Source organism: Oxyura jamaicensis, chromosome 3, assembly GCF_011077185.1.
Source record: "Oxyura jamaicensis isolate SHBP4307 breed ruddy duck chromosome 3, BPBGC_Ojam_1.0, whole genome shotgun sequence".
Taxonomy (NCBI): domain Eukaryota; kingdom Metazoa; phylum Chordata; class Aves; order Anseriformes; family Anatidae; genus Oxyura; species Oxyura jamaicensis.
The window spans coordinates 55,557,165-55,573,811 of record NC_048895.1 but is presented as its reverse complement, the minus strand read 5'-3'; the positions used below and the strand labels follow the sequence as shown (position 1 = coordinate 55,573,811).

Below are 16,647 nucleotides of genomic sequence, written 5' to 3'. Positions count from 1 at the left end.
CGGCCCCGGCCCCCCGGGAGCAGCCGCGGCGGAGGAGGCTGCGCCCCCGGCGGGCGGCGTGACGGCGGGGCGCCTCCCGGCCGAGCCATGGGACAGACCTCGGTCTCCACGCTGCCCGAGCCGCACGGCGGTGAGTACCGGCGCCGCCTGAGCCCCGGTGCCCGGCCCGGCCCCGGGCTCCTCCTTCCCTGCCCCCCGGGTAACTGATGGGAGGGAGGGAGGGAAGGGGGGAAAATGGGGAAAAATAATTAAAAAAAGGGGGGGAAGGAAAGGGCTGCTGGCACCTCGCCCAGCAGCGCGGCTGGTAACCCGCCCGTCTGGCTGAGCTTGGCTCCGGGACGGTTCTCGGTGTGAGCGGTATTTGTTGGGAATAAATACAGAGCGTGTGAGGGGAACTTCTTCTTGGTATTGTTATTTGCGATAGAGGAGCCGTAGTTACTTGCGGAGTGACTTTCTGGGGGTAGGAAGGAGCAGCCGGAGGCCTGCTGGGGTAACCTGGCGGGGCGTAGGGGCAGGGGCGCAGCCCCGAGGGTCCCTTCCTACAGGGACGCAGGGGCTGAGTGAGCGCCGGCCAGGTCTGGAGTTTCCTGCAGAAATGGCATTGCACACGTTTGTCTATTTCCCTTGCGTTCATTTGAAAAAAAAAAAAAAAAATCCCATTGTAGTCCTTTGTAGCAATTGTCTTCTGAACTTTATTCTTAATTTTCTCACTGCTCTTAATGTAGGAATATTCTGTCTGCTAGGAGACATTGCAACAGATTTCCTTTATCCCCTTTCCCCCCCTTCCTTCTCTTCATGGGACGTTCAAGTATAGCTCTAGCAGTAACACCTACGTTTTCAGCAAAGCTTCGTTGTGTTGTCAGTGGTGCAGCTTTCCCCTCGTACCACCCCAGCAAAAATCTTGGGTGATTTCTTCTTCTGCCAAGCGTTACGTTGGACCATTTCCAATGCACTTCCCCATCTTGCTGAAGGTCTCGCCCGGCAGCCAGCACGTTAGGATCCTACCGAGGTAGGCATTGAGGAAACAGCTGTGAGGAAACAGATGTACGGGTTAAAAGCTTTTGTTAAACTTCCCGTACCAAAACGTGCCTGAGCTGCTACGCGCACAAGTGTATTGTGGGGTAATTTTGGCAGAAGTGGGGCCTGTATTTTGACAAAGCACAGTTGTGGGGCTCACGTTGTTTCCGCAGAATGTGACTGCACTGTAACTGGGCTGGATTTGTAGGTTTGACTACAAGAAAAAAACATCACCCTTGAATATTTCCCAAACAAAAAAATGATATTTCCAATCAGAGACAGTTATCTGAAGGTGTAGATTATAATGATGCCTTGGTGCAGCCAAATAAATTATTGTCATCGCCCATGTAAGAGCAATGGGCTTGTACCAAGACACTGCTGGAGCCTTCAGGAGGTCTCGCAGAAGAGCAGTCCTGCTGCAGGGTCAGCCCCATTGGAAATGTTGGGAGAGCATGTCCTCAACGAGAAGCCCTTGGGGCAGGTACGTTCGCGGGTGCCATGAGTTCCTGGGAGGGGCAGAGCTGTATATTTTCTCTCATCTGCTGTGTGGGCATGGTCTGAATGCTCGATAAATCACGAAGTTTGGGATGCCTGGTCCAGCTCAGTCAGGGTGGGGGCTGGCTCCCATTGCTTCCAATTCCTTACGTGAGGAATCCCAAAATCTTCATTGATTTCGGCACGCCGGCCAACGACGAGCTGCTTAAGTCTTTGACAGCTGCTAGAGATTAGAGTTGAAGGAGATCCCTGTCTTGTACGCACAGTTTTAGTGTTTTAGTGCCAAGGAATCAATAGTGCATTCAGGTCCCTAGTGAGCCAAACAAAAGCAGCTGTGAGAAGTCGCTTGCCTGTTGGCTCCATTCTTCTCCCCAAACACGCCAGCCTTTAGGGGTTGTGATCCTGCTCTCTCATGCCCTTCATGTGCCCATGTGGGGTTCAGAGGGGCTGTTTTCTGCGCACAGCAGGGCATGGTACCGGTGAATCACAGCGGGGCCTCATCTGGACTGTTAGGCTGAAAATGGTTTGATACAGAAAACTCAAAATATTTTTCCTGAAAGGGCATTATAATAAATACAATATACTGTACAATACAATACTCAGTATGAGCACAATCCAATGTCCTGCTTTATTTTTTTCCTCCATTCTTTAAAGATTCACTTTAAATAAAAGATTTTGCTCTTGGAAAGGGAAATACAAACTGACATATTTAAACAGCCTGCCGTCCTGTTGGCATTTTCCCGCTGGGTTAAGTGCAAGACCGAGGCCTTCCTATAAAACTCTAAGTTCTCAACTCGGCAAATGCATATTCGCCAGCCAGAGCAGAGCTCTATACAGAAAGGAGGAATCGTGTTTTTGTGTCCCACTGCCTTCCAGCAGCTTCCAGTACGTGCAACGTTTGTGCGCAGCAATGCTCTCTCCCTGGGGTTGGCTGTTGGCTGTGGGTGTTCAAGTATTTTGGACAGGAGAACCTGGGCTTTGGCCTCCTCCCCTAGCTGTGATGGGGAGGTGGACAGCAAAGCAGGTCTTAGCTGTCTGTGGACACCCAGCGGGCAATCTGTTGCTCCTTCTCCCCCTCAGTTCCAATTTTTCTGGCATTTAGATTAATTTTCTAAAGCTTGTTTGTTATTTGTCGTGGTCTGCAACTGTGAACAGAAAAGAGGAATTGGCCAGTGATAGCCAGACAGTATAGATACGTGGAAAAGGATGAGTGCATACTGTCCTTTTTCGTCTTCCTTCCTCTTCTGGGATTATCCCGTGCCTGGCAGGACTTGATTAAAGTGCTCTCTCTTCATTCATTGGCTCGGGTTCGGTGCTTTTTGGGGTTATCAGCTCTCATATGCAAAGGCTCAGACTTCTTTCTGATAAACAGCTTATCAAAAGATAAGAGTTGTGCGTTTTTTCCTTTTGGGTTTGTTCTGGGGTGATTCAGTGCCACACAGAGTACTGGCAAACAGCTGAGTCCTCAAGTGGAAGCGTGATTGTCATATTGCAAAGCAAACTCTTAAAGGGAAAAAAAATAAAAAGGGTATTTTAAATGGGGTGGAAAAGATTTCTGGTGATCTATTTATTTATTTATTTTGTAGTTATGACTTGTCAAAAAATGAGGCATTGGTAAAAACACATCTAGCAGGTATTCCTAGAAGGGCATCCGTCAGTTCAGCATGGAGTCTGTGGAGCACAGCTGAGTGTATAGAGGGCAAGACGCAGGCTGTAAAGGGCAGGTCTCAAGAACCTCTTGCTCTGATGTCAGGGTGTTCAGCTGGGTGAGCTGAAGACGGGGCCCAGATCCCTGTACTGATCTGCAAAGAGCCGCGTACGTGCGTAATCCACGGGTCTGTTTACTGTGGGATGGGTGGGAGTTCCTTTCATCTTATACATTTAGCAGAAACAGAGCACAAATTGTCAGGCTTTGGTTCATCCTGTTATAGACCAGATTTTTTTTTTTCCAGGACATGAAAATGTACTTCGACAGCACAGGAAAGCCATTTCCCACCCAGCTCACCCCGTGAGATGAAAGCAGTTACTCTCAGGATCCTGTTGTTTGTTGACTTTGGCAGTCAGTGAAATAATTACCATAGGTCAAAAGTTAACATGTTTCTCAGACTGTTCTTTTTCATCTCTCTTGGCATTATGGGATTTCCTCTTAATTGACAAGAAAACAGCAGCTTCACCTGTGTCTGTGCAGAGAAATTGTAATTGTCTTAACTGGGCAAACTTATCTTAATTCTGAAATGAAATGGAAAACTGATGTTTGTTTCAGCAGTTCCAGGTGTTGACAGACAAATTAGTTGGTTATTAGTGCAGCAATATCAGGGTTTGTTGTGGAAGAGAAGCTATTCCAGCAGCGCTCTTCAGCAGTAGCTACTTCTGAGCCCTACTGATGTTGCTGTGCTGGAGCAAGAATTTCTACTCCTATGGAGCTGGGCATGGAGATATTCAGCAACAGCCTTAAATTTTCATCCTCACTCAGTCCACTGTAAATCTGAAGGTGCAGGCAAAGCCCTTAGAGTGATAATTCCTAAGTGAGGGGAAAAAATGTTTATTTTTCTGCTCCAGCTTCTCTTCCTTTTAAATGTGGAATAATTTTGACATCATTGCACCTTACAGTAGGGCATCTCAAAGCATTTACAGGCGCACTGAGCTACACACCTGTTAGCCCGTCATTTCAGGTACTGGTGCACCTTAAAGAAAGGAAAGGCAAGATATTCAGCTAAAAGGTCAAGTCCCATTTGAGGTGAAGCACTAAATGACTTGCCCACAGCCTCAAATGAAGTTCTTGGCAGAGAGCATCATCTTCGGTGTTTTTTCCCAGGTTTAAATTGTCTGAGGGCTCTGAGGCCGAATCCTCACAGTACTGCACTGAGAATCCTATTCATTTTTTGTCCTTTTTTTATGCTTTTGTATTTATAACTCTTCCAGAATTTACAATGTAAAGGGAAATATTTTTTCAGATTCTGCTAAATTTGCATCCAAAGCTTTTCTGGTTTTGTGGATCTTGAGCATGGGAAACTCTTTCTCATCTTACCTGGGTTGCTGGATGGGGCTGCTGATGTGGTAGCTCCAGAATTTGTACTAATTAAGTGGGTGGTTTGCCCCAGGATTTGGGCTGAGGGACTGGATATTTTAGATACTTCATCAAAGGCTCAGAAAGCCCATGTTTTCAGACAGATTGGGTAGCCACAAATTCACCTATTGATAATGGGAACTGCAAGTGCTTAGACCTTTTAAAAGTTGGTCCTTGTGTGTCGTGAGCTGAAACACTGAAATAATAGAAACTCCTGCGTACGTGTGGGTCTCAGTACCCAAAACCACGTTCTGGTTTGCGCTGTCAGGGAAGGTCCAAGTGTGACCATGTGAAATGAATCACTATTTATATATGGGGCAGTGTGTCACCTCTTCTCGCTTTGAGGCTGCTGCAAGGATGCCAAGAGTTCTCCCCTTTCGCTGCCAGCGAAGATGGCCTTTCTTTTCAGGCATGCTGGCTGAGATGGCTTCAGGTGCTGATGTTTGGTAGTCACTAATCACCTGTGTGCAGCATTAACAATCTTCTTCCTCATCTGCTATGAGGAGAATGAGAACCGACCCCAGGGAGGTCAGCGCTGGTGGGGCTGTGAAGCCCAGCGTGCTGACTGGGTTTATATGGAGTTGTGTTACCAGATGACCACCCCGATACTTCCCCCAGAAGCTCCCAGGAGCTCTCATTTCCTCCTGAGCCCCCAGTGCTAAGGCATGCTGAAAACTGATCCTACTCTAAGATCTCAGCCACCCCTTGGATCAGTTGTCCTTCCTTCCTAGATCCTCTTCCTCAGCTTTCCTACTGCTCATGGATAATAATGCCTTGTTCTTAGATGACGTTTCTCATTACAGGTTCCCAAACACTTTCCAGTTGTTTTCATAATATTCCCTGATTTAAATGGGAAGACTGAGCCTGAGGAAGCAGGACAGCTTACTTGAAATCACTCAGTGGGCCTAAGACACCTCCAGAAGGAAAAAAAAAAAAAAAAAGATTTCCCAAGTTCTCATCAGTGCTTGATCCCTATCACAGACCCACCTATTAAAGGCGGGAAATGCTTGAATGTTAATATGACTCTTCATGTGTTTTTACCTACTTAAAGTTATCCTTTAATTGTTTTGGACAATGATGCATTTCCTAGGGCTAGAAATGAAGAAGTGGTAACATTTCTGAAAAATAGTTCTGAATCACTGCTGGGTTGGGATTTACTTTTTGCTTTAGTTCTTTTAGAACGTGCTGATGATTAAAAAATAGAGTGCATTTAAGGCTTTGGAGCAATCACTGATGCATTTTTTATAAATACTTCAGCCAATACTTAGCCTGCTTCTGGAATTTACTTTTGCCTGTATTTTTTCAGTCGTAGCAATGGCTAGGAAAACATTTCTGATCCACAGAAATGCCCAAACCAGGTGCCATTCAGTCCCATATGGAGGAGGAGTGCTTTTTGAAGAGTCCCTTCATTGCCTTCTCTAGTTGACATGAGTGGGATTCCTGATCCTGTGCTCTTTCTGATGGGCTCCATGACAGTGTGGTAGAGGGATTTTCATGTGTCTGGGCCAGTGCTAGGCATAGGGGAAAAACAGCGGTGGAAGTTTGCTGGTGTCCTCTCTTGTTGTTTTGGGTGCCTTTTTTTCCATTTTCTGGGCTGGGTTATAGCATTACACTTTGAATTAATTTAGCCTTGCCTATTTGCAATCCATACGGTGTTTTGGACTAACATCCTGTACAGACAATGCAGTTACCTCTGTCCATCACGTGGAGGCTTGTTATTAGGGAATTTGATTTCAGACCTGAGTTGCTCACAGGCTTTATACAAGGCTACTGCATAGGAGTGAATTTCTTCTGTCTGTGGCTTGGTTTTCAGGCACCTGGAAACAAAGTCTCTGTCCAAAGTGAAAGTCCTCCTTACCTTTGTGTTTTCTCCCTGCTTTAACCAGCCGTGATGATCAGTGCAAGTGGGCAAAAAAAAGCTAGGGAGAAACGAGGACCTCAGTTGCACTGCCATTTTGTATGGTAGTCAGGGATATGCAGACAGGTTGCATGCAAATAAAATGGGAAGAAATGTGCAGATACTGACTTAGTGTCTGGTTTGTGGTGATTGGCTATCTGTGAGTTGGATACCACGCTTCTATATGATGCTGTAAGCTTGTGGTAACGCTGCTGCTTGGCAGGTCTGACTATTTATACAAAACCCTGTGACAACGATACCCTTAGGAAAATGAAGTTTTATACGGAAAGAAGTAAACTGCAAAGCGTGTGTTGCCTTTTCTGATTCCTGCTTTGGCTACCAGCGAATCTGCATGATGTTTCCTTGAGCAGAACCAGGCCGTGGTACCGCTGTCCTAGCACTGCAAGCTGTCAGGAAGGCCGGGCCTGTTTCCAGAGCTCAACCTGCACCCCTGCCCCTGCAAATGTGCTTTTTAATTCGTGTTGCGAGATGTCTGCAGTCTCACTGCCCAAACCAGCAGAAAACGGTGGTCAAGGCAACTACCGGGACAGGCAACAGAAAGCGATCTGGATCCAAGCTTGTGTTTGGGAGCTACCTGAGCTACGTGAAATAGCACTTAGTGGGAGTGAAATTGGGTCTGGGAAGCCAGCCCTGTGTGCCAGCGTCCTTGTCTTTGTCCTCAGCAAGCTTCTGCCTCTGCTGATGTATCCCAGATCCTAATCTATGTCAATGTGGGTTGCTGCACCGATGCCAAAAGGCACAGCAGTTCATGGAGGAGTCACGATTCTGTAGGCCCCAGTTAGGTCCTAATATGCCCCTAGCCAGTTTGTGCAGATACTATAGCGAGTGAGAGGCCTGAGATACTTATTCCTAACCAGCACTTAGTGACCCGTGAGGCTTTGGTAAACCTCAGTGTGGCTTGTAGGTCTCCAGCCTCTGCTGTTTAATGGACCCACGGAGATTTCTAATGTTTGGCTGCCAAACAGACGATGTTAACCAATGCAGTAGCATCCTAAGGCAGAAACATGATGCAGCTGCGAATAGGAAGGGACTGTCAGTTTTGTTACTTGTATCTTGTATGTTTTCCTTGCTTATAGCCCCCAGAGATCAACTTAGCTGAAGCTTACCTGTCATAACAAGCAATATAAAGTCAGCCGGGCTGAGAACTAACCTCCTGGGGGCTTTTTTCTTTAAACGCTCCCACTCCATTCACCCCCTCCCCAAATCCTGTGAGTCGACAAAGAAATGACACTCATTTTGCGTTTATGAAACACGTAGGTTCAGTGGGGTACAGTCAAGCAGTTAGACTTGTAACCACTTAAAGTCATTATAAGCTGGTGGGAAATTATTGTTAGATACTGGCTGTCTTTATGAGGAAAAAAACACCAAACAGTTAATTGCCAAGAAATTGGACAAGTTTAAAGTATACATATATAATGTGTTACAATTTATTTCATTGGTAATAGCTCAAAACTGGCTGTGTATTTCCTTTCCTGTAAATGTATTCAATGTGTCTGAAGATTACTGGCTTGTTCCTTGCAGTTTTGCAGATTTATTGCATTTCTGAGTGGAAGGAAGTGTTGGTTTTGGCACAGATGCTACGAATATTCTTGTTCTGAAAATGTGAAGCAGTGTTCTAGTACACTGTTAATCTGGCCTCTTTTATGTTGACACAAAGAAGGGTGCAGTGGTTTTGTTGTCCTGCGTCTTATACCATCATGCATGGTCCTCCTCTTCTGATGAATTGTTCAAGTGATTCATAAAAAGAAGGAAAGTGCTAGTATTAATAATTCATATTAAAGATCCATATGTAACTTAAAACAGCTTCACTAATTGTAGAGTAGTTCCTGTGCTTAAATACTGGAATTGAGAAGTTTTGTAGGCTGGTCCAACTCTTCTTGGAAGATAACAGATTTGGTTACTTGGGAAGAAAATGCTGTTGTTGTTTCTTACTTGAATGTTGCTACTTTTGAAACATGGAAATGGAATATGGAAGAGCTACATAAGGCCCAATTGTGAGACATGAAAAGAGCTACGTCTGTGCAAGTGTGTGAACAATAACACGGACAACTTCATGTTTGTGGATGAAGCCAAGTTGTCAAGAGCTGGACAAGCACCAGGCAAAAATGAAAGATGGTCTACAGTTTAGCTGGAAGGGAAGTCAGGGAGAGTAGCAGAACATGAGCCAGCGGGAAAAAGGAGATGTGAACTACAAAGCATTGCACAAACTACATGACCATGACGCTTGGCTTTTAAAACCTTTTGTTTGACAGCGCCATCATGTTTACCATATGATGAACATGATTCTGAAGAGAGGACAAAAGTTTTTGCTGAAAGAGCTTGGGGCAATTTGCAGAGACCTGAAACTGAAAAATACATCCTGGGTACTTACGGCAGCACCTCTGCTTTAACTCCTCTCTGGTACTGTTCATTTTGCTAAATTCACCCCCAGGTGCTTGCTTACCTTCCCCTAAGCAGAAGCTACTCCCTGCTCGGCCCTGCTAGTGGGTGAGGGTTTCCCAAGCTATGTCCCCGAGCAGAATAAGCAGGGCTAGCTGAAACCCTGCATCAGGATGATTTAAGCTTTTCCACTGACTTTACCCTGAGGTGGGGTAGGGAACATTTGTGTGATCTCTTTGCAAACAGGAGTGAAGGCCACAGCTCATCGCCCTGGCATGGACTGGGAAGGTTTGTGTCTCCCAGCTCTGAAGACTTCTATGAGCATTAATCAGTCCTAAAAATGGCCATTGGGTGATAATTAAATAGTGCCATCCCTCTCCTCACTAAAAGCAGACCTGATGAACTAAAAGCTATAGACCATGTAACCAAGTGAGCAGAAATGAACAAAGTCAGGCCCTGGATTTTTGCATTCACATCTTTCAGCCAGCTGTCCCTGTAGAGAAAACATCTCTCCATGTTGCTCAGCCTGCAGTACATCCAGGGTTTGCTTCACCGCAGAAGAAAAACACTGCAAGAAACATCCATAGAAGATGAGATAAACCGAAAAACAAATAAAGTCCTCCATTAAGCGAGTTGGTGGTGGTGGAGGACTCCATCTGGAGATAGTTAGCCACAGCACAGGGTTAACTTGCTTGCTATCCTCTTAGTTTGTCAATGGGAACAAGCTCCTCTCTCCTCCCACATCTCTGTTACTCTGCCTGCGGTTTAGCAGATAACATAATTACATCATGACAGTCTCTGGATGGGAATGCTGCTGTTTAGCATAATTGGCAACCTGTTTTTTCCCCTGAGGGCTTGTTTCATGGATTGTATACCAGCAGGGCAGAACTGAGCCTTCAGTGTCTTTTCAGCAGCACAAAGGTGTCTGGCAGCACAGTTTTTTTTTATTTTTTATTTTTTTAACCCCTCAGGAACTGACACACCCTCTGTGTTTATGGGGCCACAGGTTTTATTACTATGTTCCACTTTAATTTTTTACTCTTTATGCACTAAATTCCACATGGGACTGAGAGGAGAGTGGAGGAACAACAGAGGAGGCAGAGCTAATTAAATCAGCCATTTCTTAAAAACAAATAAATAGCAGGCAGTTCAGTCTCATTTAAAAAATAAATAAATACCAGCACGTAGCCCATTTTTATTGGTTCAAGCAGTTACTTCCATGCCCAGATGTTAATGCAGGGAAAACTTGTAATCCTCAAGGGGATTATTTTGTCTTTTCTTTCTCTATTTCTTTTTAACTTACTCTGTACTCCTACCGTTCTTGGCATTTTTATTTTTTTACACGTGGAGTGGTACCAAAAGTTTTGAGACAAGCCAAAAAATGTTCTTTAGGGTGTAAAGAAAAAAGGAATGTGTTTGGGGTGGGAGAGATGGGAAGTTTGGGTAATACTGAGATGGTGCACCAGGCGACCCTTCAAGAAGAGACAGCGAAGTGAAGAGTCTTTTATGAGGATTTCCAGCAGCCCTATCTAGCCAGCAGCTTGCTGTGACGTTACGTGAGAAAGACAGTCATCAGTTCCTCTCAGTTGTGGCTGGTGTTGTATCGATGTGTGTGTTTTTTTCTTGTTTGTTTGTTTTTTTCCCTGACATACAGACAGGAACTTTCCTTTTCTAACCCAAGGATCGGGGCTGGAGTACCACAGAGAGATACACGTGTGTGCAGTCACATATATTTGTAGAAATTTTTACTATCAGATTAAGATTTATATTGTATTCTTGGTGTAAACTTCTGTAGTGAACTTTTCAAGAAAACTGTGATGTTTTTCAAAGTATTTCTTGTCTCTTATCAGTTAAAACAGAAATGCCAGAGCCCTGATAGCAATCACTGCAAATGGTTCTTTATGTCTAAAACCACTTAAAGAACTGGGACATGAGACACTGTGCAGCACTCCTCAGAGCTCCTCTAGCCAGGATAGAGGGGATTTAGGGTAAACCCAGCTACAGCAAGGTTTTGCTTAGGTCTCACCAAAGCTGGGTAGGTGCCATAAGAGGTAAATGGAGTCCTCTAGTTTGGTGGACACAGCCCTCTGTTTCACCTAGTGTTGCTGTAATTACCTGAGAAGAGAGCCATCTGTGTTACAGTGAACGTTAAATTTACCTGAAATGAAATTGTTGATGAGAACTTTGTTCTTAACTTTTATTTATTTATTTATTTATTTATTTTATTTTATTTTTTTATTTTTATTGTCTACCCAGCATTTTCACCTATTAGTCACCTGCTCTTACTGGCGGGTACTGTCATGCTTATAAACAAAATATGCAATTCCCCCCCCCCCCCCCCCCCAAAAAAAGGTCCTTTGACTCCATATAAAATGTGGACTACGTTCTTTAAAATATGAATGAAGAACACCAAGGGCAGTATTCTGCCAGTGTGTATTCAGCTCTGCATTTAAGCTTTGTCTTGTTTTAGCCAGGAAACAAGTGTGGGGGGGTCATCAAAATACTTCATGGAGACAAAGGTCCTTTCCAACAGCCAGCATGCCGGGCCACGAGCTCCAGGGCAGCTATGGTAGCTAGGAGCTTTTGCCTGCACAAACAGCAAGAACCACGTTGTGGTTGGTGTCCCTGCTTCCCTGTGCTCGCCATCCTCATGGGCAGCTGGCAGGGGACCTCCTGGGGCCACCCGTGGCCACTGCCCTGTGCCATTCTCCTGCGGCAGGCCGCTGGTGGGACCAGGAGCCTCGCTCAGCGTGACAGAGCCGTGTCTGTCTGCAGGCCGCTCTGCCTCTTGAGAGCTGGGGACGTGACAGGGAACGGGAGAAACCTGGTCGAGCTGTTGCAGTGAAGGCAAAGCGTATAGCTGGATGAGAAGAAGGGAATGGCAGGACAATCCTGTTAACGTCATTACCCTGCCACGGCTGGGCCTCCTGCTGCTGGACACCTGGCTGAACCCTGTGGGGCAGCCTTTAAAGCAGGGGTTATATGGCCCTGTTAATATGGTCACAGCTGGCTCCTGTGCCTTCCCTTGTGGTCACTGAATTGTCCCCATGCTACTGCTGACACTAGACATTCAAAAATGATGGGTCAAGCTCATTAGATCATGACACATCAAAAATAAAACTGGACCTTTCGTTTTCTTCTTTCTTTGCCACTTGGAGGTTGCTATCTCAAGCTCTTATAGACGTGAAACTGAAAACTTTGGGTTTATTTTTAAGTGAAAAAAATTAAATAGGGAATCGTTTCCCGGTGACTTGCTATTCATAAAAGCATGAAATTGCCGTAAGATTTGCCAAGAAGCTTTGAGTTAGTTACATCATGCATACCTCTGGCAGGAGCAGGGAGCGGTGCGGGCTCCCCTGCCGTCCCCTTTTGGGTCCCTGCCGGGGGAAAATTGCCGCCCTCTCGCCGAGCCCGAGCCCGGCAGCCAGCTGGGGTGGAAGGAGGCGAGCTGGGGATCGAGCATGGGGCTTAGAAATGCTGAGTGCATGAATGTTTGCACGAGCAGGAGGGAGGTTTAGGGGGAATTATAAACGTTCTTCAAGCCAAGAGAAGTGATTGAACCCTTGATCACTCCTTTTCATTTCCAGAATGTCACAACCACTCCCCTAAGCTCAGGAAACTTGCAGTCATTTGTTTGCAAGCTGCTTGAAAGCACTCTTTTAAAAAATAATTGTTAGCCTCTCTGTTTCCTAACCTGCTTTTACACCGAGCCTGTTGTGCTGGAGATGAAGTTATGCATCAGCTTTGTTCGGCGTGTCAAAGAGGGTTTTTTGGGAGGTGTTTTCTGAGGGAGGCAGGTTACAGCTGGCTGCTGGAGGGGCCTTTGGCAGGCAGGGGAGTGCAGAGCCGAGCGGGCTTCAGGCAAGGAAATAAGGCTGCAGAGCTGCAGCACCCACCTGAGTGAGGGTGTCCATCGGCTGTGGGCTCCCTGCTTTCCTTTGCCTCCTGTTCTGGGGGTGAGCAGGGTGCTGGGGGAACAGCCAGGCTGTGATGCCTGCTGTGTTCCAGCCAGGAATGCGATCGGGATGTAATCCCTGCGGCTGCTTTGTGCAGCTCTGTCAGACAGCAGGGAATGCCAGGAAGCCGTGGCCAGGCAGGAAAGCAGGGATCCCAGAAGCCTGCTGGGAGCAACCCCGGAGAAGGACACCAGTCCAAGCACCACCAGGGGAAACTCAGCATTAGAGGCTCGTTTCTTTGTGGGAGAACCGATCCACATAGCTTATTAAACGAGTGGATAAATAGCTCGCGCTCCCTGTTGTGGTGCCTGCAAGCTGCCAAATCGGTCACATGAAAGCCCACGATGAGAGTGTGAGGAGCGGTCAGGGCAGGCAGACACTCAGAGTGGCACTTTCTGGGGTATTCCTGTGGGCTTTTTGAAGAGATGGCTCGCTTTCCCAGGGAACTCTGGAAACAGTCGTGTGCTCTATCACATAATGTTCCCTTCCTAGGAAAACATTTGGTAGTAGTTTAAAAAAGAAAACTTCAGAGAGCTTATGTAAAGCCAAAGTGAATTTGCTGAACCCTGATGCTGTACATACTTTACTTGGGATGATGAATTTCCAGTGCTGGTTTGAGTTGCTAGCAATAGTTGCGGAGCCTTCCAGTGACACTCAGGCTTTTTGTACTTTTTTTTGTTGTTGTTGTTAATCAAATCCTTCCTTTTAAACACACAACTAAATACTAACACTTCTGTGTTTTGTTCGTCTGGATCAATGTGGCCACAGTGCTCACAAAGTGGGGAAACTCAAGCATGGTCCTCAGCCTGATACACGCTTTTTACTGCCTAATCCTATTCCTATCTTTGGCACAAAATTGTGTGTGAATTTCTTCTATAAGCTCTTAAATGTTACACTTGTTCAATTCACTTTGAAGTGTTATATTTCAAGTATGAATGGGTTATTCTGTAATACAGTATTATCCTCCTGAGGATGTGCTACCAGAAAGATTGACTCTTCCCAGCAGATCGTTTTATAGAAATATCCAACAATATCAGCTGCACTTCCGACATGCTCAAGAACTTCAGCTGTCTCCTAGCCCATGACCAGAACACCCTCTTTTACTTTGCTTCACTTCTCCAGTGGCACTTTATTTCTTTTGAATCATCAAGCAGCAATACACTGAAATTATTAAATGTTTAGGGCAGCTTTAGGTTTAACCTTATCATCAACAAACGTATGACAGTGAATGATGTTGAGGTTGAGTTACTCATGCTCATAGCTGGTTTTAAGTTGCTTTTTTGTATTGCTTGCAATGACTGCAGTATTTCAAGTTTTTTTTCACTAAGGTTCCGCAGAATCGAATATTCATGTGTGTAGCAGTGGCACGTGCTGATGGTGGTTGCAGTTCCTCCATGTCAGGCAAACGAGCATCACTGCTGAAACTCAGATCAATGCTGTGTGCTGAAGCTAAGCACTGCGTGAATGTCGATGGTGTAGCATGAATATGCATTGTCAGGAAGAAGATGGGGTCTTGTGTTGTATAGCTGCTTTGAGGCTTGAGGGATGCTTATCCTCTTCCAGCTAAAATAATTTAGTTTAAACTGGTTCACAGAAATTCAAGTAGATGCTTTATTTTAGCCTATGGATTACAAAGGTTGTGTGACTGGGAGAGGTTTTAGAAAATGACATGTTGTAAAAAAAAATAAAATAAAATAAAAATTAAAAAAAGCAAAAATCATATGTTTTTTTGGATATCTAAAAAATCTTTAAGATGCAACAGCTGAGCAGGTGGCGATGAAAAATCTGAACTCTGTTGTTCGAGTGCTTTCATTTTATAGTTAGAATTGGTGTAAAAATGGTCTCTTTTTTTTTTTGTTTGTACAGCTCTTGTCACAAACAGGTTGTGATCTATGACTACACAGATCTTAAGCACTGTGATAATACAAGTCGTTTATTATTAATGGAGAGCAGACAAGTGGGGACCTGAAATACAGCATGAAACGAGGAAGTGGGGAAGTGAATGTATCAATTATGTATTTGCCATGTTTATGGTGCTCTTAGAGTTGTTGTTTTCCCCTAAGGGAAAAAGAAAAATTCTGCTCTAAAAGCTGAGCACGTTCTCAGTGCCTTTTCTGTTGACGGGATGGCTTCTCCCCATCCAAGGCCTCACCAAGCCATGAGACCCTCTGGCTGACTTTGTCCCAGACCTCCAGGAACAGAAACCTGAAGGGGCACCCAGGTTACTTTCAGCCCCTGCTCTGCTCACCCCTCCAGGCTCAGCACCTGGGGCAGCTCATGGGGCACCTTCCATCAATGCCGATTCAATGGAAAAACTAAAGTTCAAAACATATACAGATCGGTCTTCAAATCTGCTTAAATATGATCCCATAATTCCGGTGAGTTTTTCTGTGGTGTTTTACAGTGCCACTATCTTGCTTGATGGAATTACTACTTCTTGACTGCGTAGGAAAGGGAATATGCTGTTTTTATTTATTTAAAGTATAACTAAATCCCATTGCAAACTGCATATGGACCTGTCTTTTTTTCATGGTAATGCCCGTGAGCTTCGGAGTTTAAATTGGTAAGGGAAGAGCAGCTGGGCTGACAAATATGTCAGCTTGTGTCTGATTTTCTCCACCCTGGCCCTCATAAGGAACAAGATGCAGGGAATAAAACAGCTGTGTGCTGTGCAGCGAGGCATGAGGAGAGTAATGAAACATGATGCTGAAGAAAAGTCAGCTGCAACTTGGCGACTCCCATTTTCTCACAGCAAGTAAGATACCTTCAGCTGCATTCATGATCCTGGTATTATACACACTGAAAAATATGAACGGTTTTCGCATGCTGTAGCTTTAGAATTGACAAATTGGCATTTTGACTGAGAAGAGCTATGTTTAATCATTAGTAGTTTCTTGTGAGTGCGTTGGAGTTGTATTATTTCTGTTTATCCAACCTAGTATCTAGCAACAAAGGCAAACAGTTTAAAGGCAGCTGAAAAATAAACTTAAACACAGCTTTCTCTACAAAGACTGCAGGACTAACAGCCTGCGAAAACGTTTGCAGTGACAGCAACACTCAGAAATTTGCTATCTGGATTTAAATAAAAGTGTCCTTGACCTCTGCTGAGTTCAGAGGTCACAAAAAGAAACTATTTGCTTCAGGTTTGACTTGCACACTTGTGGACAAGTGCAGTATGCCGTTTCCTGTGCTAGAAAAAAGGTGTTGAAGTAGTGCCAGTATGAAAGAAAGCGTCACCTTTAAATGGCAGTACAGCGAGCTCGGGGCTGTGTACAGGGAATTTAACTACACAGCTGAGCAGATTGATCCTAGTTTTTTTTGTATGTAAATGTTCTGTTCATTGCAGATCAAGAGCTCCTTATTATTTTACCTAAATGTGAGGAAGTGATGGGATGGGAGCACCCCAAAACCAAACCTGCTTTCAGATTTATAAACATGTTAACTGTGGAAGACTTGGTTAAAGGTGTATGATAATGGGAACAGCACACGTGCAGTGTTCATGCAGAATTGTTTTTGGCAAGGATGTTGGGTAGTCAGGAATGAATTGGGATGGGTGGGCGGGGAGGAGAGATGTGTAACTACCTTCCCTGGGTTCCCTCATGCGGAAGAGGGAAACAGCCACCACGGTTCGTGCTTCAGGCGGTCATCGCGAGAGCCTTTGATGTGGTGTGGGGGTCAGGGCACGCTGCTGTGAGGGCCTCTCCTCTCAGCTCTTGTATCCTTGTGTGAGACCTTACACCACAGGCGGTAAACTCAGGCACTCTTCCTGCTTAAACTCTTCCATCTCTTCCCAAACTCATCCCCATCCCCTCCTG

At 45.2% G+C, this 16,647-nt stretch overlaps 1 protein-coding gene across 5 annotated transcripts in view; it reads left to right on the top strand.

Moving 5' to 3' along the window:
* The window catches only part of PHACTR2 (phosphatase and actin regulator 2), a 135,625-nt gene that overhangs the window by 55,496 nt on the left and 63,482 nt on the right, over nt 1-16,647 (top strand). The window contains exon 2 of one of the 5 annotated variants that reach the window (XM_035320107.1): nt 1-130. The exons of the other annotated variants lie outside the window; for them this stretch is intronic. Coding sequence (XP_035175998.1) covers nt 88-130 — 43 coding nt within the window. The 5' untranslated portion in view covers nt 1-87. The remainder of the gene's footprint in view (nt 131-16,647) is intronic. 5 annotated transcript variants of the gene reach the window in all.